Genomic DNA, 24955 nt, shown 5'->3' on the forward strand with positions numbered 1-24955 from the left:
AGTAATACCCAGTGCCTCTTACCGCTGTGAACAAAATTGCATGCCCGGATTCTGACGGGCCCCCAAAGCGCCCTACCTCTCACCCACCTTCCTGCGTGCTTTCAAAAGCCTCGCGGTGACATCTTGGCAGCTCTATACACGGCGTTGCTTAGCTACCTGTCTTGCTTTGTTTGAGGGGCAGTACCCAGAAAGAAGAGGGGGGGGAAATACACACACACACACACACACACGGGCCACCCTTTTAAATCACACCGTCAGAACTGTACAGTCGGATGGGGCGGGATTTTAACCTTTGAAGGAAAGCGAATAGAGGAATAACAAGGTCCCCAGAGACGGCTTGGGTTTCTTTCCCCCGCCGGTGAAACGTTGCATTGAAGGAGAGGAAATTTCTTCCCTTCCTTCTTCCACTTTTCCATTCTTGGTGGAACAGGAACATTTGCTTCCCCCAAAACGAAACGTCCCCGTGGCCTTCGAAGGGGCAGCTTTACCTCCCTGGCCCTCCACATGTAGGAGGTGTTGCTCTCGTGTTTCCTGGATGAGCCCTCCATGGCTCAAGGACAGCCCTTGGGTGCCTGGGGGCTCCTCTAGCGGTGACCCACAGGGAAGTTATCCCGACCACCCCTCACGCTCTCCATCCAACCTTTTACTCCTCTCCTCCGCTCAGCCTTTCAATGGCTCTGTCGTGTCCTCCCCTCGCCTCTCCCATGGACCAGCTCTCAGAGCCATCCCTCTTTTGAGGGGTGCCGTGCTGTGCCCCTGAAGACCCCCAAAATTCTGGGTTGCCCCCGATAGCCGACTGGCGAGACTCAGCTTTGCGTTCCGCAGCTCGAAGGGAGCAGCTTTTAGCCTCAGAATGGGGTTTTACTGGCAGCCAGCCTGGCTTTTCCGGCTCCCATCAGGCCTTCTTTTAAAAATTAAAAACACTCCAGGCAGCCCATGCGGTAGGAAAAGATGACTCTCCCCCCCCCCCCCCAGGACCAGGTAGTATCGTTTGCTTGTTTGTTGCAATCCTGGGATGCGCCAGCCGGTGCAGCACTGACCCAAATATACTAATTTTTGATGCAACCGAATAACGAGAGTGCCGCTGTCGAGGGGGGGGGAAGCATGTGCCCTGTGTGTGTCTCGGCGTATGTCGGCAGTCGGCAAGCGCCACCAGCTGTCACCCGGGTTGTGGTGTTGTCGTTGTTTTTAACAGAAAGACATCTGTAGCGTGGATAGCTGCCTTCCCTCTCAACCTGGTGTCTTCCGCACGGGTTGGGCCCCTGCCTCCGTCTCCTTCCGGCCCCCGGGGCCGAACGCTTTCCATCGTGGGTGCCTGCCGGCGGGAGATTAAGGCAGCTGTGACGAAGACAGGAGCGAGATCAAAAATTTAATCTCAGAAATCTGCCGGGTGATGAGCGCGTTGGCCCGTTAGCAGAGGCCCGCTAAAACCTGGCTCCGGCTGAGCTAGAGTAGACCCACTGAACCCATGGGATGTGTGTAAGGACGACTTGACGCCCAGCCAGCTGGCGTGACAGGTCACCTTGACCGAAGCCTGGTGGTGAGCTTGAGGCCCGTTCCACATCGGATCGTGCCCAGGTGCTATTTTCCCCCTCCTTTCAAGGTGCTCCATGTCCATCGGTTGCTTTAATCTCATCAAGCCTCAAAAAGCTTCCCAGGGGAGCTGGCCGGTGGCCTTCCGAGGGGAAACCCCCGGCATGAACCCCCCCAATGAAAAAGTTAATCGAGGGGTCCTGTACGGTCTGCCCTGGGCGGAGGCGGGGAGCCGTTGCCTGTCCTGTTTCGCAGGCGGTAAGGAGCTTAGCAGGGCCAGGACGAGAGTGGCGTCACCCGGGCCGCCCGCTTCGCACGGTCGCGTCATGGCCTCGCCATCTGCCCACCGAGACACGAGCGGCTCCCCCTCGGCCCCCCTGCGCAGGAGCCGCCCTGGAAGTGGGTCTCCGTGTTCTTCTCCCATGATAGCAGCCGGGTAACCTGTGGCCTCCAACGGCTGGATGGGAGTTCTTGTAGTTTCCTCCCCCCCCCCCCGGAGTGATGATGCCCAAGGCGTCCACTACTAGACCTGCCGCCGGCTGGTTGGGGATTTCCGGGAATTTTAGTCTCTGAAAATGTGGAACTTTCCTCCCAACGTTGCCCTGGTTTGGAGATGTTGGCTTTTAAAATAGGAAACAGCTGTTTTGACCTGTTGTTCTGGAATGGGAGAAGGTGCGGTGGATTCAGAGGGGAGTCCAGTCGCCCTCCCCAGGCAAGGTCTGGTCTCTCTCTGGCTTTAAGCCGGCGCGCGCCCAGGGGGTGGAGAGTTGGCAGGTCCTAAAGGGACCACAGAGGCCCCGCTTGTCCTCTTGGTCTCGGCTTCCCTCTTGTGGCCTCCCTTGAAAATGACGGCCAGAGGCGTCGTGCGCTCCGTGCAGGAGGCTGGTAGTCCCGCTCAGACTTTTCTGCCTTCGGGGCTTTTAGGAGATGGGAGCTCCTCTAGGGTGAGTTTCCACACAATGCACAGCAGTAAAACTCAGCAGCTGGCATTGTGATAAAGGTGATAAAGCCTTTGAAAAACTCAGCCGGCGCAGCAAGGCGTGCAGCTCTGAAAGGCGGCCGCCTGCGGGCTGGAGCATTTGGGGGTGTTTGTGCAAAAACACTAAGCCGCCCCCATCTCTACTTGCCCGAGAGAAAGGGGTGGGCTAGATGACCTTCAGGATCCCTTTCGATTCTAGAAGAAGGATCTGGACTGGAGGTGGTGGTCTGCCGGTGACCATCAATGGCATCTTGTTTCATTCCCGTGTCTTGGGGGCCCCTGGGTTTTGAGGCACAGAAGACTGGAGGCAGAAGCCAGTGCGAGAAGCGCTCTCCCCCCCTCAACTCCTGGCTTCCTCTGCAAAGCCTCAGACACTTTGGCCAAGCCGGTGGAACAGCTGGACACCTTGTTTTGGAAGCCAGGGCTTGGCAGCCTGTGCAGAGGGGAAGGGGGCTGCCCTGCCAAAGCCGAGCGCTGATCCCTGTCCTGTCCTGTTTTTAAAGCATCTGCCAGTGTGCTTTGCCTTCTGCTATTATTTTGCTTGAAAAGAGAGCTGGCGGGGGGGGGGAGTGAGAGTAACCCAGATGGGTGCCTTGCCTGACTGGCAAATAGGAAACACATTGGATCCCGGCGCCCGCCGGCAGCCTCTGGCGCACGAGGGAGCCACCGCTCAGCACCCGCCGGGACATAGCTGTGGGCGGGGGCGCCACCGAGTCTCAATGGGCTCACATCCCTCTGCCTCCCAAGGTAGCCGGGGAGGTTTGTTGACCCGGCCCGACCTCACGGCTGCCCGCTTCACCCCTAGGTGCAAGTGATCCGGAAGGCTCTGCAGGACGGTCTTCCGCCAGCGCTGAGCGGCAATAGGATCTCTCTCCTCGCCCCCCCCCCGGTCCCTCTGGCTGGTTTATCCTGAGAACGGTGGTGAGCCCTGTCTCTCAGGAGGAGGAAAGGGGTGCTGAGGGGCTGCTGGAGTACAACCCCCATCAAGCCCCAGCCAGCATGGAAAGTGTGGGGTTGATGGGGCTTGTAGTCTGCCAGTCCTTGGAGGCCACATTTATGGTCTGGAATATTTTCAAAAATGATGTGTTTGTTTTTCAATACTCTTTTCGCTTTACTTTCCACCCTTTTCTTATCTTTTTAAATACATTCTGAAATACAATATACAGTACCTCCCCGTTCATTTCATTCTGCTTGACTGCACTCTGTGGACCTTCCTCACCCGACCCGCTTTGATTGATTCCGGGCTGAGCTTGCTAGAATTTCTTCCTGCTCGAATTTGTCTTCGAGAAGAGCCTCGTGGCCCAGGGGTTATACGGCCGGGCTGCACCCAAAACTGTGCTCACAACCCTTTCTAAAGTTCCCCATACTCTTCCAAAACATGCTGGGAGGTGGCATTAAAACGTTTCAGGCTCACCCCCCACCCCACCCCACCCCAAGGGTGGTCCCTTCTTTGAGGTGATGAAATCCAGTTGCATGCCGGAGGGCTTCGGCCCTTTTTAATCCTCCTTTCCCAGGATTTTCTACCCTAATGTAATAAACCCCTAGCCCTTTGCACATGTGGTTTGCCACCCTGAACACGTCTTAGGAGAGCCCCGGCTGCCCGTTAGGGCTGGCAACACTGGGCTGCAGGGGGCACCCTGGGTATGATTCAGGATCAGGAAGTTTGCCCCTGTCCTTAATCCTAGCAACACTTGAGTTGCAGAGCCCACGGGTATGGAGCGGAAGCATCCCCTTATGTTCTCTTCCTCCCAGGTTCCAAGATGGGACCACATCAGCACCTTAATCTCCTCCTCTCTCCTTTGTTCCCCAGGAGGCCGACAGCGGGGAGGATGATTGCCGGTTCCAGCCACGGAGGTGAGTGTCGCACACGCGTCTCCCTGCCTGTCTGCACGTGCCTGTATGTTTTGGCCACCCTTGGGTCCGGTGTCTCAGAATGTCTTTTGGTCTTCACGGGGAAAAAGTGGTGGGTTTTGAAGCAGGGGAGTTATTTCCCTCTGGTGGCCAGAGACTGGCAGGTCCTTGGGGGGGGCTGCAAAGCCAAGAGACCCTTTTTTTGGGGGGGGGGAAGTCTTGCTTACCTTCTTGCTGAAAAAACAGTGGGCGAGGCAGTGTAATCCACATGGTTAAACAGACCAATTAAAAGCCAAAGAAATTAAAAGCCAATTAGATGGATAATTATGATGGCAATTATTTGAAAGGTTTAAATCCTTAAAACAATGTTAAGACCTGCCCTGGGCCACAGAGAGAAGTGACTTTTTTAGGGATGAGCAGCTGAAGAAAAGTGGATTTCTAAAGCTACGGCTACCCCGAAACTTCCAGCACAAAGGCTGCACATTGTTAAAAACAGAATGGAACATTTCCAGACTGTGTGTGAAAGCGTGTTATGTTTGGGGCGTTGGACTGCGTTGTGGGGAGTAGCACAGGCAGCGGTTGCCAACCTTAGGAACAGAGGTTGCTGCTTTCTGCCATGCCTGGCCACCTCTCCCCCCCCCCTATCTCAGTTTCATCTCCTCCTGGCTTCTCTGCAGGGGCCAGGCTGGGTCGGAGGGGACCCTCCACTGCCTTCCAGATATTGTTGGACTCCATTTCCCATGAGCCTCAGCCAGCCCGGCTAAGGGTGGGGGATGATTGGAGGGGTGGTTTCCCCATGTCCCCCACGGGTTTGAAGACATCTAGGGCCCCAGGTAAGCAAGAGGACATTCGTAGTTCTTCGATCTGGTAATGCCATGGATCGGGCCCAGGAGCGGGCAGGAGGAAAACAAGTTCTGTGTGACTGACTCGGGCCTTCCCCCCTTCCTCCTTCCAAAGCTCTGGCCCTTGCCTAGGAAACGGGGGATGAACCCTTGCGGTGAGATGGGGTATGAGCTGCAGAGCCAGCCAAAGATCATCCTTCCCTTTAGCCACTTCCTGGGCCATTAAAATGCACACTCCGGTCACTGCCCGCAGCGTTTCGTGGTGGCTTTGGGTGCAAGACACGCACACACACACAGGCAAAGAGGAAGCCAATAGCCCTTCCCAGCCTGTCCTGATTTTTTTCACTTAGGATAGAGGTTGTAAGGGCTCCTGTTGGCTCCCCTCCCCCCCCCCCCGCAACCCCCCCCCCACACCTGGGGCTTTGGAGGGAGTGGAAGGGAGCTTCCTGTGGGCCAAGCCCGGTCTGACTCTGGCTCCGATGCGCCCGGCCCTGTGTTTGTGTGCGGGCCAGAGATAAGGCTCAACTGCATATTTCAGATGCTTTTTTTTTTGCCATGGGAAAAGATCCGAGTGCCTGCCCTCTGCTCTCCCGACTTCCTCTCGCAAAGGGATGGGAAGCTCAAAATCAGAGCCAGGAGCTGCGGAGGGTCCCTCCTTCCCCTGGCTAATTTTTGAGCAGCTTTGAGAGTTTGTTCTCTGCACAAAATCTCTCTCCCCCCCCCTTTTCTATGGGGGAAGCGTCAAATCCGCCTCCACCCCTCCAAAGAGTCATTGGAACGCCCCACTCGCCAGAAAAGGAGAAGGTCCAGAACTGGGGGGGGGGGGATGTTCGTTATTTTCCTGGTGCCTCGTTCCGCCAAGGGGCACCGGAGGCCCTGGCAGCTGGAGAACATCGGGGAACGCTGGCCGGCTTCTCCCAGGCTCAGAATGCCAAGGCTAGCTAGGCACAGCCTCGGCCCCGCGCAGGATGCCAGCCCCCCAGCCCCGCTGATTCCGATAGCGGCAAACGCCTGAGAACGCCACCAGCGCAAGGCCCCCTCCTGATCTTCCAGAACTCTGCTGGCCTCTTGTAACTCGGGTTTTCTGATTTAATCCGCAGAAGAACCTTGGTTGGCTTTAGTTTTTCCTGACGAGTTTCCCACAGACGCAGAGTCGAGAGGGCTGCGCCAGGCTCATGGCAGTCCCCGCACTGCCACGAAACCCAAGTCTTGCAAACCCAAGCCTGTGGGTTCTCTGGCTGAGTCAATCCCTCGGACGTTCGGCCTGCCTCTTCTCCTCGTGTCTCTGTTTTCCTGGGGTTCCTCCTCCTCGCGAGAGGCCTGAGGCCAGACACCTTCTGTTTAGTCCATTTCGCTTCTAGAGCGAACCGAACCCATTTCGAAGGGGTGGTAGAAGACAAGAAGAGACAGGATGGAGGTGGTTTGGGGGGGGGGGAAGAGGAAGGCCAAGAAACCGAGCTTGGGGAAGTGTCTTTTTGAGAGGGATCGTGGCCTTTTGCGTTCCCGCTGGCTTCCCTTATCTGAGCCGGGGCATCTGGCTGCCTCTGTTAAACCTCCTGCAGCTGCGCCCGCTTGCCAGGAAGCTGCGCCAACGGGGGGGGGGGCGCTTCTGAGAGCTTGCAGGGAAGGGTTTTGGTTTTGTCTTTATGCCACCGGGAAGCCGCGCCCACGTTTCGCAAGCTGCACCGGGTGAACCTCTGCCCGGCGAGCCATCACTTTTCTTGGAGTTGGGCTTAACCTCAAATTTAACCTAAAGCAACCGAGCTCAGCCTGACACACACTGCCCCGCCACCCTGGCCAGATGGAGCAGCCCTCCTTTGAAGACATTCAAGCCGTTCCCAAGATTGTGTCCCTCACCCTCTGGAGGATGGACTACAAGACCCATTGTCCCCACTCCACCGCTCAGCTCTGTTTCACGGTGGGGGTGGTTGTAGGGAGATCCTGACGATTGACCCCATTTCACATCCTGCCTGACACATAAAGATGTTTTGTGTTTTTCATTTGAGTGGGAGACTTCTTTCTTAAATGCCGAACCCTTCTGAAGAAATGAAATACTGTAAGTTAATCTCGTATCACTTCGCCAAACAAACCCAAAAAGACCACGGATGATGAGATTTCATAGGCTTCCAGAAAAACAAACAAGGGGATCGGTCCTTGGTCAGAAAGTCTCCATAGAAGCAAAAATGACTAAACGTGAAGTTTGGGCATCTAACGAGAGAAGGGCGGGAAGGCTAGGAAAAGTGGGCGGCAGGAGGAAAAGAGGAAGACGGAGCGTGAGATGGATGGACCCGATGAAGGAAGCCAGTGCCTTGAGTCTGCAAGGCCTGAGCAGGGCAGGACCCCAAGTTCTTAATTCACAGGCTTGCCTTTTAAGTCAGAAGCCACACCAACAACAATAAGTCCTTTTTGTTTGCTTGTTTGCTAAAAAAGGGGGGGGGGTCGGGTCCAGCCAAGGTGTGGTGCAGGGAAGCTGAGCTGTTCTTTCAAAATCCCATGGGGCAATTCGCAGCTGGGTCTGAATGCGGCCACCTGCCTGTCGAAAGGATTTTGCATACCCCCCCCCCCCCCCCAGCAGCCTGGCAGCTGCAAGTCTGAGCTCAAGCAAGCGCCCATGCGGGCCGGTAGGGAAATACTTTCAGTGGTGAGGGAAACCAGCCAGACAGCCCCCTCCCCTCCCCTCCCCTCGGGATGCTATAAAACAGACAAGACAAAATTCCAGACCGGCTGTAATGACCGGAAGCGAAAGGTGCCCCTTTCTCCTTTTGCCCAGCACTAAGGCAAAAACGCTCTGCCCATGCCCAGAAGTCCTCCTGTTTCTTTTTTCTTACAGTCTACCTCTGCTCCCCCCCTCCTAACCCACTTGGGGTTTAGAAGGGGTTTGTCTTATTGATTGATTGATTGATTGATTGCTGCCCTGTTGCTTTGGATTTCCAGTGACATTAAACAAATAAATCAATTGAGCAACTTGTGTAAAGGTTGAGGGGGCGTGGTTTTTAAGAAGGTGCCTGGGTGAGGGACGGGGTCTGGGTCCCGTGGGTCATTCCCTGCCCTAACCCGATTGGGGGGGGGCAAGGCCAGGTACCCCAGGCTCTCTCCGGGATCGGATTCCGCCCGGTCTCCCTGCGCTTTTGCAGGTGCCCATCTCTCCGAGCGCAAAGGGCCTAACGCTGCTGCTCCGGCGCAGGATGTGACGGCCGGCCGCCGAAGGGAGCCCTCTTTGCGGCGGGTCATCCTAAAACCTGCTCGGAAAGGGGAGCTTCAGCACCAAAACACGCATCTCGGTGATAGGGAGGAAAATCCAGAACCGAGCAGGGCTCTGGAAGCGTAACCCGAATGTCCCTCGAGGTGTGCGGGGTACAAGCTTTGGAGCCTTGCAGAATTCTTCACAAGGCCCATTGCTTGGGGGGGGAGGGAGAGAGAAAGATGGGGCGGGATACTGAAGGAGAGAAGAGACCCCTTACATCGGCTGGACCCAGAGTGCCGGAGAGCCCCCCAGGGCTGGCCCAGTTTGGGCTCCATCGTGCAGGAGCCCCGGCCTGCCTTTAATCGGATGGCATACACATAAGGAGCGCAATGAAGGGCTGGCTGCCTCCTTCCCCTGGCCTACCTCGCAGGAAGGTTGTGGTGAGAAAAGGGGAGGGGGGAGAGACCCGGGCAAGTCCCGCAGGGGCGCCACGGAGGAGGGAGGGAGGGAGGCCGCCGGGCTGGCTGGGGGCTTTCCCGGGACTCCGCCGCCGAGACCCCCGACCCCCCCCCCGGCGCCCGAGCGCCCGGGCAGCGCGGCTGATTGGGGCCTCGACTGAAAGATGGGTTTGCTCCGGCTTCGCCTCCCCGCGGGGCGCCTCCCCGGGCAAGAGCAGCGGGGCCAGCAGAGCCGGCTTCCCAAACGGGGGGTGTCGGCGGGGTTCAACGGAGACCGGCTTCGACCGGGGAGGTGGGATGATGTCTTGAGCTTCCCGGTGACTTTGGACTGGGGGTCCTCCACCCCGGGCGGGGGCGGGGAGCCTTCCTGGCCCGCCCAGCCTGGAGGCGCCTGCGGGGCTGATCCCAGCGGCCCGTTGCGGGGGGGGGGGCTTTCCCCCGGGGAACCGGAGACCGACCGCCGGCCGGGGCGCGCCTTCTCTCGCCGGGTCGGGGAGCGAGGGGAGCCTCGGGGGCGGCGGCGGCCACCGGGGGGCGGCCGAGCTCCGGGCCCCCGGCCGGACTTCCCCGCCTCCCGCCTCTGGGCCTCGTGGCCGGCGCAGGGCCCACCTCTCCCTCCGCCTTTGGGGCCGGCCGAGCGGCGGCGGCGGCGGCGAGGAGGAGGAGGAGGAGGTCGGGCCGGCTCGCTTTTGCGCACTGCGCGCCCGGCCGGCTCCCCGGCGAGGAGCGGAGAGGACGCGCCGCCCGCCCGCCCGCCTGCCTTGCCGGCCCCGATGGCGGCCCCGCGGCCCCCTTCCTGACGGGGCTCCGGCGGGCCAGCGAGCCGGGCCGGCGCCTTCCTCCCTCCTTCCCTCCCTCCCTGCCTCCCTCCCCGCGATGATCCCGTACTTCTCGGACAACGCCGTCATCTCCCAGAACGCCATCAACCAGCTGTGAGTACCGCCGGCGAGCGGAGGAGAGGCAGCGGGGCCCGGAGGGCAAGCTCTCCTGGCTGGGGCTGCTGGGCCTTGTAGTCGCGGCTCCCACCCCCCCGGGGAGTCCATTGGGAGACCCACGGAGCGAACCACGGGCCGGGCGAAGTCTCCCCCTTCGGAGCCGTGACTTTTGCGGGCGGGGCCCGTGTCCGCCTTCCCCCCCCTGCCCGTCTTTTCCCCTCCCGGCAGAGAAAGAGAGAGGGGGGGGCTGCCTGCTTCTCCCCGGCGCGCCTTCCAAACTGCGCTGCGCCCCGGCCGGTCAGCCAGCCAGAACCACCACCCCCCTCCCCCAAAAAAAGCTTCTCCCTTCCTCTCTCTCTCTCGGGGCCCGAGCGCGCCTCCAGCAAGGGGGGAACCGGCGGGGGGGCCGCCTCGGGTCCAGTGGGACGGGGGCTTGGCCCGCTTGGTTGGAGGTTTTGCCTTTCGGTGGGGTTTCTTTTCTTTCTTTCTTTTTTAAGCCAACCCCTCCTCCTCCTCCTCTTCCTCCTTGCTTCCTCCGGCGTTTGTTTCGTTTCGCGGCTGCCCGATTTTCCAGAAGTCATCCCGGGTGAGAGGCGTCAGGAGAGGAGGCTCCTCTGGGAAGGGCGCCGGCCTCTCTTCGCCCCCCCCCTTTCCTGGCTGGGGAGAGTTTTTTCGGGGGAAGCGAGAAGGGGAGGCTCTCTGGAGCACTTCCAAGGACACCCGGCCACGGGCACAGAACCGGGAAGGCCATAATGGGGTGCCTGCGTGTGTGTCTGTGTGTGTGTCTGGGGGGGAGGGAGAGTTGTTGGCTAACTGGAAGTTTAAAAGAAGGTTTAGAAAGCGCTTTCTCTCTCCCCCCCCCCGCCCTCCCTCCAAGCCAGCCTTTTCCCTTCCCATCTGACGGGGACCGGAGTTGCTCCCACTGGGTCAGTCCGCCCACCGGCTATCCCAGCTTCAGGGCAGCCAGCTGTGGGTTTGCCCTTTAGGTGAGAGCTCTCTCTCTCTCTCACACCCACACCCACACCCCCCCTTGCTTTGTGCCCTCCTGCCCAGGTGGAGGGCAGCTCCCATCCTCCCCTGCCTGGCCGGACTTGGCTCCCCGTGAGGAGAGGCGCTCGTCCGTCTTCCTCACGGTGGGGCCCCCGGTTGCTTTGCCGGCGGCCAGTCCCACTCCCCAGTGCCTCCAGTTCAGGACAAGACCTGGTGGGCGCAGGTGGGGCGCCCGGGCCTCTCCTCTTCCCCTGGGACTCTCTTCCCACTCGGTCACAATGCAGAAGACCAGGCTGGGGGGGGGGACAGACCAACCCGCTCAACCCGGGAGCCTCCTCTCTTCTCCCCCCCCCCCCCCCGTCTTTAGCAACCATGTGCTGATTCAGCCCACATGGATTTAGGTTTCATGGAGTCCGACCGGCTTTACACTCAAATAAGCACACAGAGGGATGGTTCCTGCCTTCCTGTCCTACAAGTAGACCCCGCTGCTTTTCTTCCCCACCCTTTCCTCCAACGTGCTTGTTATTTCCTCCATTTCCATATAGTTTGACGTGGCTTCTTATTTCATTCATTTTATTCTTCGGGGGGGGGACCCTTTCAGGGCTTCCTCCTCCTCCTCCTGCCTTGCGACGCCTCTCCTGAAGGGCCCTAAGTGTCAGCTCCCTTGGAGCAGAGGCTTCTTATGCAGCTAAAAGTCTCCCAAAGTCCCAGCCGCAGACGGTCAGTGCGGAAGACCTAGTAGTTAGAGCCTTGGCCTCCAGCGGTCGAAGCCGGCTGCAAAGCCAAGATCCAAAGCCAGCTCTTTGCATCGCCCGTCTTTCCGCCCATTTCCATTCCCTACTCGTAATTCTTGCCTGGGAGTAAGCGCCTCCAAAGCTCTTCTCGCTTGCCCCGATAACAAACCCGCTGTGGTTTTCCTGTCCTGGGGCAAAGCCCTTTTCCTGTAAACACCCTGGCCTAGAATCTCTAATCAGGTCCCTTTGATTCTTTTTCCGTGCCGCGCTCTTCTGGCCGGGCTCTTCAGCCTCTGCAGATTTTGATGGGGAAAGCGGGAGGGGGGGGCCCCGACATGGCCTCTGCTATCGGGTGTCGGAGATGGGACACGGCTGTCCAGGAATAGATCCAGAGAGACCCAAGTCAGCAAACCAGCTCGTGCAGTCGCTAGGCCCCGTGAAGCTGTCTTCGGCCAGCAGCCACGTGGGGCACGTCTGGGCGATGTTTCCCTCACCCGCTTCTCTCCACCCTGGTGGTGAACCTTTCCCTTTGGCTTCCAGCCCTGCAGAGCGAGCCTGGGTCCCTATGCTGTGAAAACAGCTTTGTTGTTGTTGTTTTTTTTAAAGCAACACGTGGTTCTGTTTCGCTTCTGATGATTAGGATCTGGCGGATAGTTTTTGGCAACGATGGTGGGCCGAAGTCGCCCTCCCCAAGCGCTGGCGTCCCTGGCAGTGAGAACAGAAGAGGTGGTTTCTGATTTTGCTGAAGGTGCACCCGAGATGTATCCAGGCAGAAGCAGGCGCCGGCGACGTGCTGGCGAGGCTGCCGGGTTGCAGCGCCCAGAAGCCCAGCTGGCCTGAGGGAGAGCGGCCTGAAGCTTAGGGGGTCAGGGAATTTACCCTGCCCCCCTAGGGGATAATGGGAGTTGTCGTTCCCGTAGATGGGCTTTTTAAAGCACAGAGGCCAGAGGAGTGGTGAGCCCCCAGGAAAAAAGCCCGGCGTGGAACCGCTCCGTCGGCTGCGCCCTTCAGCCAGATTTCCTTTCCAGGCCCGTCTCGGAGACTTGGGTTTTAGGAATGGCCAATTTTCCGCCGGCCTCTTCGTGCCCGGACACGGTCGGGGCATAACCGTTGTGAAGGACACCCTTCTTTCTGCTGAGTCTTCCGTGGCTCTGAAAGGGCTGTAATGAGTCGCTTTGTTTCTGGGCTTTGAATTTGCTCCTGCCTTTCCCCTCCAACACATAAATGGCCAGTTTTGTCTGTTACTTTGGCGTTCCACCCCTTGTGAGCATCGCCATCGCCTCTTGCTGCTTGGGCAACCTTTTTCAGAATGGGGAGAGGGGAAGAGATTGGTTGGTTTCCTTGCCTGCAAGAGGGTGAGCTGCTTTCTGGGGGCTCTGAGAGAGGTTTATTTGATTTTTTATGTCTGCCTTTGCGCGGGTGGTTTTTTGCACCCACCCCAAAAACATTCTACCCCCACCCCACCCCCCGAGGTTTGGGATCTGGGTTTTTTCCACCTGGGGACATTTCTCCATCTCCTTCGTGGGGGGGGGGAGACACTCCAGAGGGCCGGGCGAAATGTGTTGACACAGGCTTGTTCAGGATGCCGGAGAGCAAACAATGTCTTTGCGCAATACATAATTCACTCTTGGAATTTGCCGCCTTGGGATGCGATGCCGGGAAGTGGCCCGGAGGATGCGGAAAGTCCTTGAAAGAGAATGGTGGTCCGTGGCAATGAATGGCGATAGAACCTCCATCACCCAGGGCAGTGTATCTCAGTGCCAGGCAAGAAGCGCAGCGCTTGGAGTTGCCTTCTTTCTCTTTTTACGGGTACCCCGAGGCATCTAGCCTTCAGAAAGGAGTCCTTGAACGTGACATGACCTGGGGCTCCCCCCCCCCTCCAGAAGACCACTCTAAGGGTCTGGACGTGCACAGGGAGACCCGAATCATGACCCATTTAGGCCCCATTGATCTCAGAGAGGGATGTGGCGCCGTCTGAGTGTGGCTTTGCTTGCATTTCCCCAAACTGGTGGACGGGTTGGGTGCTTTTCCTTCGGAGAGCTTAAAACTGGTGATAGGACTCTCTTGCTGCTCCCAATAAACAGCCCTTCAAGTTCGGCCAGAGGGAATCTTTCAACCCCGACCGAGCACAGCCCTTTCTCTCGGGACAACGAATCGCCATGCCGATCCCATTCGCATTTCCTAGCCTACCTTTTAAAATCTGCTTGTGTATATATTTCAGGACTACGTGTTTCTGGCCGTTCTTCTTTCTCTCTTTCTCTCCTGCGTTTCAACACATAAGAGAAGGTGCCTGCGCCAGCTCGCTGCGAACCCTAATCCAGAATTCTCCGCCATCCTGGTTTATCGTTACAGCCGAAACGGAAGATTGTAGGTTTAAATCAGTCTGGCTTGGTTGTCCGGAAGCGTTCTGGAAGACGGCGCAGAGTCTTAGTTAAGTTGGCTCCGGACGTTAAGACGATTTGAGGAGTTGCCTGGGTGTCGGGAGGTGCCCTCCGAGGAGGCAACCCTCCCTTTTCCTTCCCTGCTGTGGGGGAGATAAGGCCCTTGCAGTAAACAAGAGATGAGCAGCTCGGATAGGACGCGTGCGCGCCTGTGAGAGAACACACACACACACCCCGTCTGTCTTTGATATGTGTCTGTGTATTTTGTGGTCGGAAGAAAAACTCTGAAGTGTTTGGTTGGGGGAGTTACAGAATTCTGATTTCGCTATTTTAGACAACTTGTGTCTTCGGATTCTTTCCGCGGAGCGAGAAAAGAGGAGATAGGCGAAAAGGCTTGCGTGTCTGTGTGTGCTGGCAGGAGATCACTCTCAAAATCTGGTAGATGTACGTAGTTTTAAAAAGTTACTTTTTCTCCTAGCCCCAATGTGTGTGCTTAGGGTTTTTTTTTTTTAATTGAACTCTTGGTACCCTTTTTCAGCCAGACTGGTCCTTAAGGTAGCTTCCCCCCCCCCCGAAAAAATGTAGGCACATGAAATTTCTCCCCTCCAGCCTCATTTGGGGGTGGGTGGGATTTGAAACACTTTTTCCTTCAATGTTCACAACTCTGTTCAGATGGCCTTGGCAATCATTGTCATTTTGTCTCTCTCTCTCTCTCTCTCTCTCTGCGCACGCACACACACATTTCAGCTCCGAAATGCATTGGTCTCTGCTCTTCCTGTCCTTGAGAGCAAAACCCAAAGGCTTCCCCCCCCCCCCGCCGCCGCCCTCCCCACTTTCCACAGGAAGCAGAACAGGCTGCTTATCCCTCATCGGTCTGGGCACTCCCCGGGCGAACTGTGGTGGGAGCAGAGCATGGAAACCTTACTTTAGTTCATGGACTTCCAATCCCCAAATCCCATAGCTGGGGGTGGGGGGGGTGGGGGAGGTCCCGACATCTCTTATCTCCCCCATTGATGAGCGAGTGGGGAGTTTAAGCAAATGCAACTGAGGGTTCCGATTTTTTTTTTGCTTCTTGAGTTCCCTCCGGCCTCACCCTTCATGGTCTGGATCTAAATTTGCCTGCTCCAGATAACACTTCAGGCTGTACCCTACTCTAGAGTAGAGCCGTAACTCCTCCTTGCTCCTTTTCTTGTGTGCCAGAACAAAGAATTGGCCTTTTCCCCTCCTGGCCTAGGAGAGCTTTTCTCTCCATCCCGGCCCATTTTTTGCCTTTGTGAGAATTATTTTTTGCATAAATTGGACAAAGCGATCCCACATCTGCCATTTCCTTTCCAGGGCTTTTAAGAACCGAGAAGCCTTCGATGGGTCGCTTGTATCTTTCTGAACTGTCAGACGGTCCTTCTGTGCTTCCTGTTCCTGTGTGCACTCTTGGACATTTTACACCTCTAGGGAGAACTTAACTACAGAAAGTCTCAGGAATCTTTCATGAAGGCCTTCATATTATAGAATTTGAACACCGTCTTATAGACATACTGTATTGTTAATAACATATTCCACACTCCACATTTCTTCAGTTTTTTTCAGAAAAACAAAAAATAAAAATAAAAAATGGCTTTGGGGCAAAAATGAGGGGAAAACCCTCTTTTCTCCCTCTATTTTTCCAGTTTTTCCCCAGGCCTTCTTATCTTTAGAGCCAACCCTCTAAATGGGGTGCCTGGCAAACTTGTACTATAGACCCTTCCAGCTCGTCATCATCTGTGTTTACAGTCCACAGACAGTTGCAGCCCGTTTTGTGTTCGAAATAACACCAATCCAGAGAAAGTGCCCACTTGAGATCCTTTCCAATTAGCTGCTTTTCTTGTCGGTTTCTTCTCTATTCCCCTTCCTCTGCCTCTTAAAGGCAGAAGTCACACCACGGGCCTTTTCCTCCTGGTGTGTGTGTGTCTGTGTGTGTGTGCTGTGTTTTGTGCCTCTAAACCTGGCCACCCTTCGTTCCATAGGCGTCTCAGGGCTCCTTTAAGAATCAGGATTTGTACATCTCTCCTCTTTTCCAATAGCCTTCCTTACTCCGCTCCAGGTACATGGTGTGCAGTCTGATTGGGCTAACACCGGCTCGGTTGGCCGTCTCTCGTTACAAGGCGCAGTGAACGTCAACCGGGCATTTAAAAGACAATTTTGTTTTCTTACCTGGAAAGGAAGCTTTTCTGGAGGGTGAAGTGCCGGCGGTATTTGATTCTGAACAAACCTTCTGGTCAATTTCTGCTCTGTGAAATTGACCAGGAATGTCCCCTGACTAGCCCTCCTTGAGTAGGAGAGACAATATCTAGTGAATGTCAACCCTGTGAAATTCACACAGAATGTCTCCTGAGTACGTCCTTCCCATCCGTATCAATAAAATGCTTAGTTTGGCCTTCCTTTTTTTTGCCAAGTGTCAAATTCTTTTCTTACAAAGTCCTTCCCAGATTTCACTCGAATGGTGGGGGTCCCTTCCGTTGATTTTGGAGAACGAGAATCCACGTGGCCGGTTCTCCTCGATGCGAAAACGGGGCCTTCTATTCTCGGCCTCCACCTGGCCGGTCTGAGCTCCCAGGGCCGCTGACAGGCAGGCGGCCGGCCTCGGCTGGGAGCAGCCTCGCCCTTTTGTTGCTTGCCGGCTGTTGCCACAACACAGCCCCCCCCCCGCGCCCTCTTGTTTGCTGAGTGGCTGCCGGTCATTTTGCATTCACTCTGTGCTCCCATTCTGGCTCTCGCCGCCGAACTCTCTCTTGTAACCCACACTGTCCCTGGAAGTGGAACCTCAGACACGATTTACATAATGTATTGTTCTTCTTAATTGTTGCTAATTAGCTGCCTTTCCTCTGGGAAGCTTGAGCCTATGTGAATCCCCTTCTTTATCCTCATAGCCACAACTCTGCGAGGTAGGTCAGGCTTAAGGAAGGCAGTTGGCCCAAAGTTACCCGAGAAATTGCACCACCGAGTGGGGATTTGAACCCAGGCTCTCCAGATCCCGGTTCAGCACCCTGAATGTTACCCTCGGTCACCCTAAGTTTTAAGTAAAAAAAAATTTGAGAGAAAGGCGCAAAAGATAGAGGCGGGAAGCACCTCTGTGAAGCCAACTCAGGATGTATTCCTTTGTGGCTCGGTTTAGGATTGATTGATTGATTGATTGATTGATTGATTGATTGATTGATTGATTGATTGAGCAGTCCAAATGTCTGCATTTGGAAACCTCCCCAAGGGATGTGAAAGTTGGGTGGAGGACAAACATTTAGAATGAATGAACGAACGAACGAACGAACGAATGAATGAATGAATGAATGAATGAAAAAGGTAGAAACACATGATCGAAAAGTGGCATTTTCATCCAGCACCAGGAAGAGAGAGAAAAAAGCAGGGTCAGTGATGATTGTGTCTCAGCAGGAAATCATTCTAAATTTGGGGCGCCACTGCAGAGAAGACCCTGTCTTTTAGGTTCCGTTATGTATAATCCATTTGCTCCCACTTGTAGAAGTTGGAGAGAAGGGTCTCCTTGGAAAACCATCAGATGCGGGCAGGATTTTGTTCCTTTCCTCTCTCCGCCAAGCTGGTTTCCGATCAGTCTTCCTTTACTCTCGCCTTTTGGGGATTTTTCAGTCCCATTTGGGTGATGCTGAACTGTCCGGCATCTGCAGGAGTGGTTTGTTGCTGCTTGGGCTGATTAACTGGGGAGCTCAAGGCAGCCTAGATAGTCCCCCCCCCTTCTTATTAATCATCATGGCAACCTTATGGGGCCGAGGGTTAGGCTGAATGATGTTGGTTGGCCCGAGGTGACCGAGGAAGCTTTCTGTCTCAGCCCTGGGTTGGGATTTGAACCCCAAACTTCCTTTGCCGTCTATCTGGAGCCCCCCCCCCCGGCTGGAGAAGGGCGGAAGAAGCCTGTTTTAAGGGATTTCCTGTTGAGAAAATAAATGTGAGTTTCCCGGAGCAGGAATTGCTGGTAATGCGGAGAGGATCAGTCGAAGCGCCGCGCTCACCGCTTGTCCCCTGAGCGTCTTGACGCACGTGTTCCCTTCCAGAAACGGTAGCCTCGTCTTGACTCAGCTATTATTCCTCCCCCCTCGCCCCCCCCGCTCCGCTCTGCTCCCAACACTGAAGTAGAAGCAGTCTGCCGGAAATGAGCACAGTGTGTTTCGTCCTGAATCTTGGAAGCCTCATTTAGCTTGCCAGGTGACTTCAGTGGGTTTCAAGCTGGAGAGGCCAAGAGCTGAACCTCCGACCATCCCGTCCAGTTTCATTTCCGTCTTCCAACCCAACTTGCTAGATGGCTCTGTTACGCCGGTCCTTGCCTTTAATGATCGAGGCCCTTGGGGTTTCGGAATAAAACTGGAGTAGGCGGGGATCACCGTCCTTAGAGAGCGATGCAGACTTTCAGACTGGCGCCTGGAAGTGTGTTCCCATAGCCGTGTTGAGGCAGGGGACCCTGGGAGACGTCGCCCGGAAAGTAGCTTCCCCCCAGCTCTCTTTTGGAAAGGGCCGCGGTGCCTCCTCCTCCTTCGCAGGAGGTGCCAGCTCTCTTCAGCTAGATCGACGAATCAAGCAGCAGGTCGTTCCGAAGACTCCTGGCTGTTGCTGCCAGTCCGAGCCTGTTTCAAATAATCCTGTACCCCCAAGGCACAACAAGCGATTTAGGAATAACGGCTGTGTCATGGGAGGGGAATACAATCTTCCCGGAGAACCTGTTTTTCTGCTCCTGCACAGCTGGAACCTGAGTTGGTTCTCCAGCTCCTTGTAAGGCTCTCTCTCTGGCCCGCCCAAGCCTGACGCTTCCCCATCTTTCTTCCTTGCCTCTCCCCGTTCCCCTGGTCAGCTCCTTTGGGGTGGGAAAATGGCCTGTGCTGAATGAGAGGTGGAAAGTTTATTCCAGGCATAAAGTGCTCCTGGTAACCCAATCCCCGTTGGGGGAGCCTGTGGTTGGCGACCCTATTGAATCTCGCCATCGGATATCGGCCTCTCGGTGGGAGGTAGCGCTTCAGGCCTGCCGAGTCGGCGGTGGAAGTGTTTCCTCACATGCACATTGGAAGTGGCTTGCTAAGGCTTTGCAGAAACAGGAGATCTCCTTGGCCCCTGCCTTCCTTACTCTCAGGTAAATAAGGCCTTTTACAGCGACCTGGCTCCGTTGCTCTCGGGAGACGGATAAAAGGCCTGTTGTTCTTTTGACGGCTCTGCTTTCCGGCCCGATTTCACGTGTGAACGGAGGCGTTTTCTCCACCACCTTCCATTTCCACAGAAATTCCGGAAGAGATTCGTGGAATAAAATCATGTCAACAAGGATTTCTTGTTGTTAAATCTTCAATTTACACTGAACAGAGGTGGAGTTGGTGGGACTGAAAGCCAGGAAGGCGCTCTGACAGATCCAAGCTGAAACATCATCGCTGGTTGTCATTCAGAGCAGATGCCGGCTGGACTAACGGGCATGTTGAGAGGTCCCCTGACCTCAACAGGGCAGTTGTTGCGAGCGCTGGGGGCCACCCCCGAAAAGGCCCTCCACCACAGTGCAACAATTGGCAAGCTGAAGCGTGGCGATCAAGGCATCTGCAGAACGTAAAGACCGGGCGGCTTCTCTGGGAGAAAGTGGTTCCTCAAATGCGGCTCATGGCCTCACATGCGGACTCTTCAAATGAGCCTTTTGACCTTCAACTGTTCTAGTAAAAAAAAATGCAGAGTTTGACCTCCCTGAGATTCTGTTACCGTATTCTTGATTTAATTTATTTTAAAATATTTTGAACCCACCTTTCTCCTGACAAAGGACTCCAGGCGGCTTACAACGATCAAAGGACAGTGTTTAAGTTTGCAGCGAGGAGTGTACAGTACCGAAAGGATCAGTGAATACAACACCCCAGCCTACGTGAATCAACAGAGGCGTTTGTGCCTCAAACGGACTCCTGCTTGCAAAGAGTCGGTGGCTCTTGTCGACAGTTCACATTTTTCCTCGTCCAGAGTGCCTTCCGTGGCAACTTGGAGTGGCAGCCGAGCCGGTAGCCTGGTTACGGCGGGCGCTTTTTGCGGGCCGTGAGGCGTCTCGGCGGAAGTGTGCCCAAGGTAGAGAGGCGCGGGTGGGCGGGCGCCGATCATTCAGACGATGGCGCTTTGGTGTGGCGCCCTGTAGGAACCACACACGCCAACCAATTTTCACTCCGGCTTAATACCAGAACTTGGGAACGTGCCTTGAAGCGCACCTCGCCTTCCGTCCTTCATCCTCTCCATTTGTCATTCAGAACACGTCGAAAGCTAGAAGGGAAGAGGTCGATTCCCGGTTTTCAGGATCTTCTTTCCTGGGTGACTCGGTTGTGAGGTCACCTCGCCGCAGGCGACCGAGGAGAGGGAGGCTGGCAGTCTTGCTTAGCGGTAGTCCAGGAGCCAAGAGAGTGTTGCTTCGACAGCATCCTGTACTTATTGGCGGTATTCTTTGATGGCATCCTGTGATTCCTGTCTCCCTTTTTAGAAGAATGACGTTTCTAGCCCTCAAGATGGGCCGGCGCCTGTTCCAAAGAGGGCACGCTCAGCTTGGGGGACTTCCCAGCTGGAAGGTTGCTTTGTCACGCTTCTGAAAATTGGCTTCGCCTCGCCGGAAGCCTCTTTGCGCCTTCCCTCAACGCCGTAATAGCTTCCCAGGCAACAGCCAGCTGGCTTCTTTCTTCATTTCCAGGCTCCTCTGCCCCCCAGAAAACGTGGGCTTCCGTTCCTCTCTCCTGACGTCAGGTTGCCCCATGCTGGGCTCATTTGCGGTGCACCTTTCTCCCATGGTGTTGTCACTCATCCACCTTCCGATGCAAGTCAGAGTGGGTGGGATGCTTGAAGAAGAAGCCAAAGAGCCTGATCCACCGCCCGAGGCTTCGTGCACCTCACTTAACCTCCCTCCACCCAAGACCGCGCCCTCGTGTTGCCTGCAATCATGAATCAGACTCGGGTCCAAAGAGAAAATACTTGTCTGGTTCCAGACTCCCCGTGTGTCGAAGCTGTGGGACAGGACCTGCACTGCTCAGCCAGCTGCTTCTCCTCTCTGGTGTCCTGCATTTAAATATAGCCTTTTCTGGGCTTCTCGACTAGACTAATTTGGAGACCGGGCTGAGCGCTGATCTTGCCAACTTAACATCCCGGTCTTACTCTGGGAGCATCTCTTCCACACCTCCTTAGCAATGCTGGACTTGGGGCAGGTTTGAAAACACCCCAGTGGGCCGCTTTGAGACCTTCTCCTAGTATTTTTACACTTCCACGTGGCCAGGCTGTTGGGTCTTTCTCCTCCCAAGGAGCTCCTTTTTAAACGTGGAGGCGTGTGGTTGGATTTGGCTACCTGCTCTCCGTTCCCTTAAAAAAGGATTTGTCTGTCCAGCCATGTGTGGGTTAATTTGCCTGTGACTTGCAGGGCTTTCCATGAGTTTTGCTGATCTGGTCACCTCTGGCGAGTTAAGGGGGCCGTCCAGGCAACCAGTCTGAGAAGATTTCGTAAACAGTGTCTGTCCCCTCTTCCGCTTCAGTCCAAAACTTTTTAATTTGACACAAGTAACTCTTTGACCGAACTGGCATAAGGGTAGTACTGTTTTCGTTCATCCAGTATTGCCTGTTCTGATAAACAGTACACCCAATATTTCTCACTCAGAAGTCCTGTTTCCTTCCCTAGCACCCTCCCTCCATTCCTTTGTTTTTCTCTCTCAAGAAAATCGCCACTCCGGCTTCCTTCCTTCCTTTCGAGAGAGCAGAGAAAAGGGGGAAGGTCAAGCAAGGCTTTCGTGGGGGGGGGGTGGAACGGGCAGGGCGCTTGGTAAACAGGCTTCTCAGCCCGGCATCGGCACGTGATTGTCCAAATGACTGCTTCCCGGAGCTTTTTTCTTTTTTCACCTGGAGTCAGCAAACAGGTTTCCGCTCAGCCGCTGGTGGAAGGGCGTGACGCAACCTGCCTGCCGTTGGCTGGTGTTTGTTTTTAAAGTTTGCGCATTTCTCATGGTTGTTCGCTCGAGGTCCTAGGTGTGTCCCGGGTGGCATCGAAAAGCAAGCTTTCTCTTTGCTTTTTCCTCTTCCTTCTCTCGGTTCTCCCTCCATCATTTCGTTCCGAGAAGCCTTCGCTGGGGCGAGAGATGCCCGGGCACCCTCTCGTGATCCTGTGTGCAGTCTTGATCTCGGGGAGCCCCAGGGGATCTCTGCCCGCCCTCCGTACCCTGTCTCTGCCACTCTCGCCTCACCGCCACGTGGCTCGGCGGAACATTTTGGGGGTGAAGTGGAGAGAAAACCGACAAACAGAAACCGTAACTTGTGCCGTGAAGTTGAATCACGAGGTTACAGGAACGGGATTAAAGGGGGAAAGGCTTAGCCTCCTCTAAGTGCCAGGTTCGATTCCTCTCCCGCCATGTCTTCTTTCAACCCCATCAAGGAGCGAGTAACGGGAAAAGCCCACCTCTTTGCTTAAGGCTCCGGACAGACAGAATCACGTTAAAAACCAGGAGGACTAGAGCCTTACTTTGCCACAGCTTAGTTGGAGGTGGCCTTCCCAGCTCTGGGAAAAACAAGGCCCGCTGTAATTTTTTGCTGCAGCGTCTGATCCCCGTAAGGCAGGATGGTGGAATCTTTTGCTCCCGCGAGATTTCTGACCTACGACTCCCATCTGCCCCAGCCGACCAGGCTAAGGAGAAGCAGCCGAAAAAGCCGTAGCCTGACGCCTCCAGAGGGTCAAAAATCGGCTGCTTTGTAAACTGGGGAAATATTTAAAATTCCTTGGCTGCCTGACCCGGTTGGCACTTTTCCCCTGCTCCCTCGCTGGGGCGGCTCAGCTCCTTGGCTACCACGTTACGCTTTTCCAGAAGCAGGACCGAAGGCCTTAAGTCGCCGCTTCCTCTCCCTTTCCTTCCCTGAGGGAATTTCTTGGGGAACTCGCTTTAAGTCACCAGCTCGCTCGTCCCCCTTTGGCATTTTTGGCCTGCAAAACCGGACGGGGCAGCGTGTCGAATAAAACAGAGGCGGCCGAATCCGCCCTCTCCGAGCCGTTGGGGACTACCACCCCCACCCTCCCCAGCCGGTGCTTGGGGATAATGGGAGTTCTCGTCCGGCTCCTTGGACCCAAGAGCTGTTTCAGGCTCTTTGCTTCCCCTGTGCCCCATAGGTGTGGGTCTCACCCACCCCAGACTGCAGGCCCCTGGAGTCTGGATGATGTGACAACCGGGCGGAAGTGGGGGGGGCACCAGCTTTTGTCGACGTTCCCACGCTCTGGATGGGGCGCGATCTTCCCCTTCTCGGAAAGCTCCACTTCCTTGTTCTTGCATTTGCCCGCCGGCCGGCCGGCCAGCCCCAGAGTTGACGGGGCCCTCTCTCTTTCTCTCTCTCTCTCTCTCAGTTCCCTTTCTTTGACCTCCAGCTGCGTCTGGCTCCGTCCCTCCCCTCAGCTCTCTGACGTCTGTGTCGGGCTGTGTTTTTACCGGGGTTCCATCTAGGAAGGGAGGCAGATTTTTCTTGGGTTTACATTGTTTCACAGTAAACTGCATCTCTCTCTCTCTCTGTCTGTGTGTGTGTGTGTGTGGGGGGGGTGTTTTTGCTGGGAAACCAAGATGGGGGCAAAGGAGTGGTGTGGGACATCTAGAGCTTGAAAAAGACTTGATTTTTTAAAAAAATTCAATTCCCAGAATCTGTGCCTGTGGCTTCCTCGCTTGAAGGATTTCGCCTCACTTGACGTGAGCTTCTACTCATGAGGACTAGAAACTTCCCCCCCCCTTCCAAAATGCAGGGAGGCCATTCCGAAGCAGCACCACATTCTGCTTTGGGTGGAATTGCCGGTGCTAAGTATGCAGTGCCTCTTAAATAACTTTTCTCTCTCTCTCTCCCAAAGCTGTGTCTGTGTTTATCTGGGCCTTATCTCCAGAGGAAGCAGGTATGGCTCAGATTTGCATAGCAGAAGCAGAGGCGTGCCGTCCACCCCCTTAACCGCGGAGTGTTTTTCCAAACTGCCTGCCTGCAGTTCTCTCCTCAATAATGCACGTGAGGCCAGATTTTCTGCCCTGTGCTGTTTTCTTTTTTAACTGCCTTGGGCTCCTGTTGTTGTGTTCAATACATCCTGGCTTTTTTGGGGGGGGGGGGTATATTCTGCTCTGCTTTCTTTGACCTTTCTGGATTTCTACACGCCCCCCCCCCCAGTGTACCTGAATGGTCTGTTTTTCCACGTTCTTAAGAAAAAGGTGCAAGACTCCGGGAAGCATCTGTGGGTTCCTTAGACCGTTGTGCAATGCACCACCGAGACAGATCCAGGAGCTGGAAAAATGCATCTTCCTTGGGTTACCATTCCCAAAAGCCACGACCCATCGTGGCTGGGGATTCTGGGTAGTGTAGTTCAAAATGACCAGATTTCCCACGCTCCTGGAGGCATATCATTTTAATTTGGGCCGTGGAAAAGGCGAGAGAGGAAGGAACATGGTTGGGACAGAGAGAGAGAAACAGACCTTTTAGGGAACAGACTTTGGCTGCGTGAACGTTCTGTATGCAGTTTGAGAGGGCAAAAGAGATTGTTCATCTTTGCAGGAGAGGGGGCTGTTTTGCAGAAGTGAAATTAAAGGGCCCGACAGAAAGCACTCCCTTGGCATGCGGGGGGGGGGTCAGTCCTGCACGTCCGTCGCCAGCATTGACACTCAAGGTGCATGTCCGCAACCCTCAACGCATGAATTTAGCTCGGTAGATTAGGTATTTTATTTAAATCACACTTTCCTCCCGACGCAGGGCCCCAAGACGGCCCAGCGCCGTCCCTCTGTGGTCCCAGGGACTGAGTCCAGAACTTGGAAAACCGGGACACCTTTTACAAAAACACCTTTAACCCTTCCCTGGGCCACGGTGGCTCAAGGGTCCTTAGCGTGGTAGCCCAAACCCCCTTTCTCTGGGTCTGGATCGGGAAGCGGATGCGATTCGCCTTGCTGGCTGGCGTGAGAAGCGGGTGGATGGTCGGACAAAGCCAGCTAATTTTAGAGCCCGTGGCCTCGAGGCAAGTTCCCCCTCTGTCCCCGGCCCTTCCGTGCATGGCCCACCCCCACCCACCCCAATGATAAAGAGCGCATCTATT

General features: G+C 55.5%; 1 protein-coding gene across 4 annotated transcripts in view; it reads left to right on the forward strand.

Moving 5' to 3' along the window:
- The window catches only part of SSH2 (slingshot protein phosphatase 2), a 68147-nt gene that overhangs the window by 13373 nt on the left and 29819 nt on the right, over positions 1-24955 (forward strand). For 2 of the 4 annotated variants that reach the window (XM_072978641.2, XM_072978640.2), the window contains exon 2: positions 4323-4366. In XM_072978641.2, the coding sequence (XP_072834742.2) occupies positions 4323-4366 (44 nt within the window). Of the gene's footprint in view, positions 1-4322; positions 4367-9214; positions 9780-11937; positions 14332-24955 lie in introns of those variants that run through there. The other 2 variants (XM_072978642.2, XM_078379176.1) reach the window with 2 other exon arrangements.

This window comes from Pogona vitticeps, chromosome 7 (genome assembly GCF_051106095.1).
Source record: "Pogona vitticeps strain Pit_001003342236 chromosome 7, PviZW2.1, whole genome shotgun sequence".
Taxonomy (NCBI): Eukaryota; Metazoa; Chordata; class Lepidosauria; order Squamata; family Agamidae; genus Pogona; species Pogona vitticeps.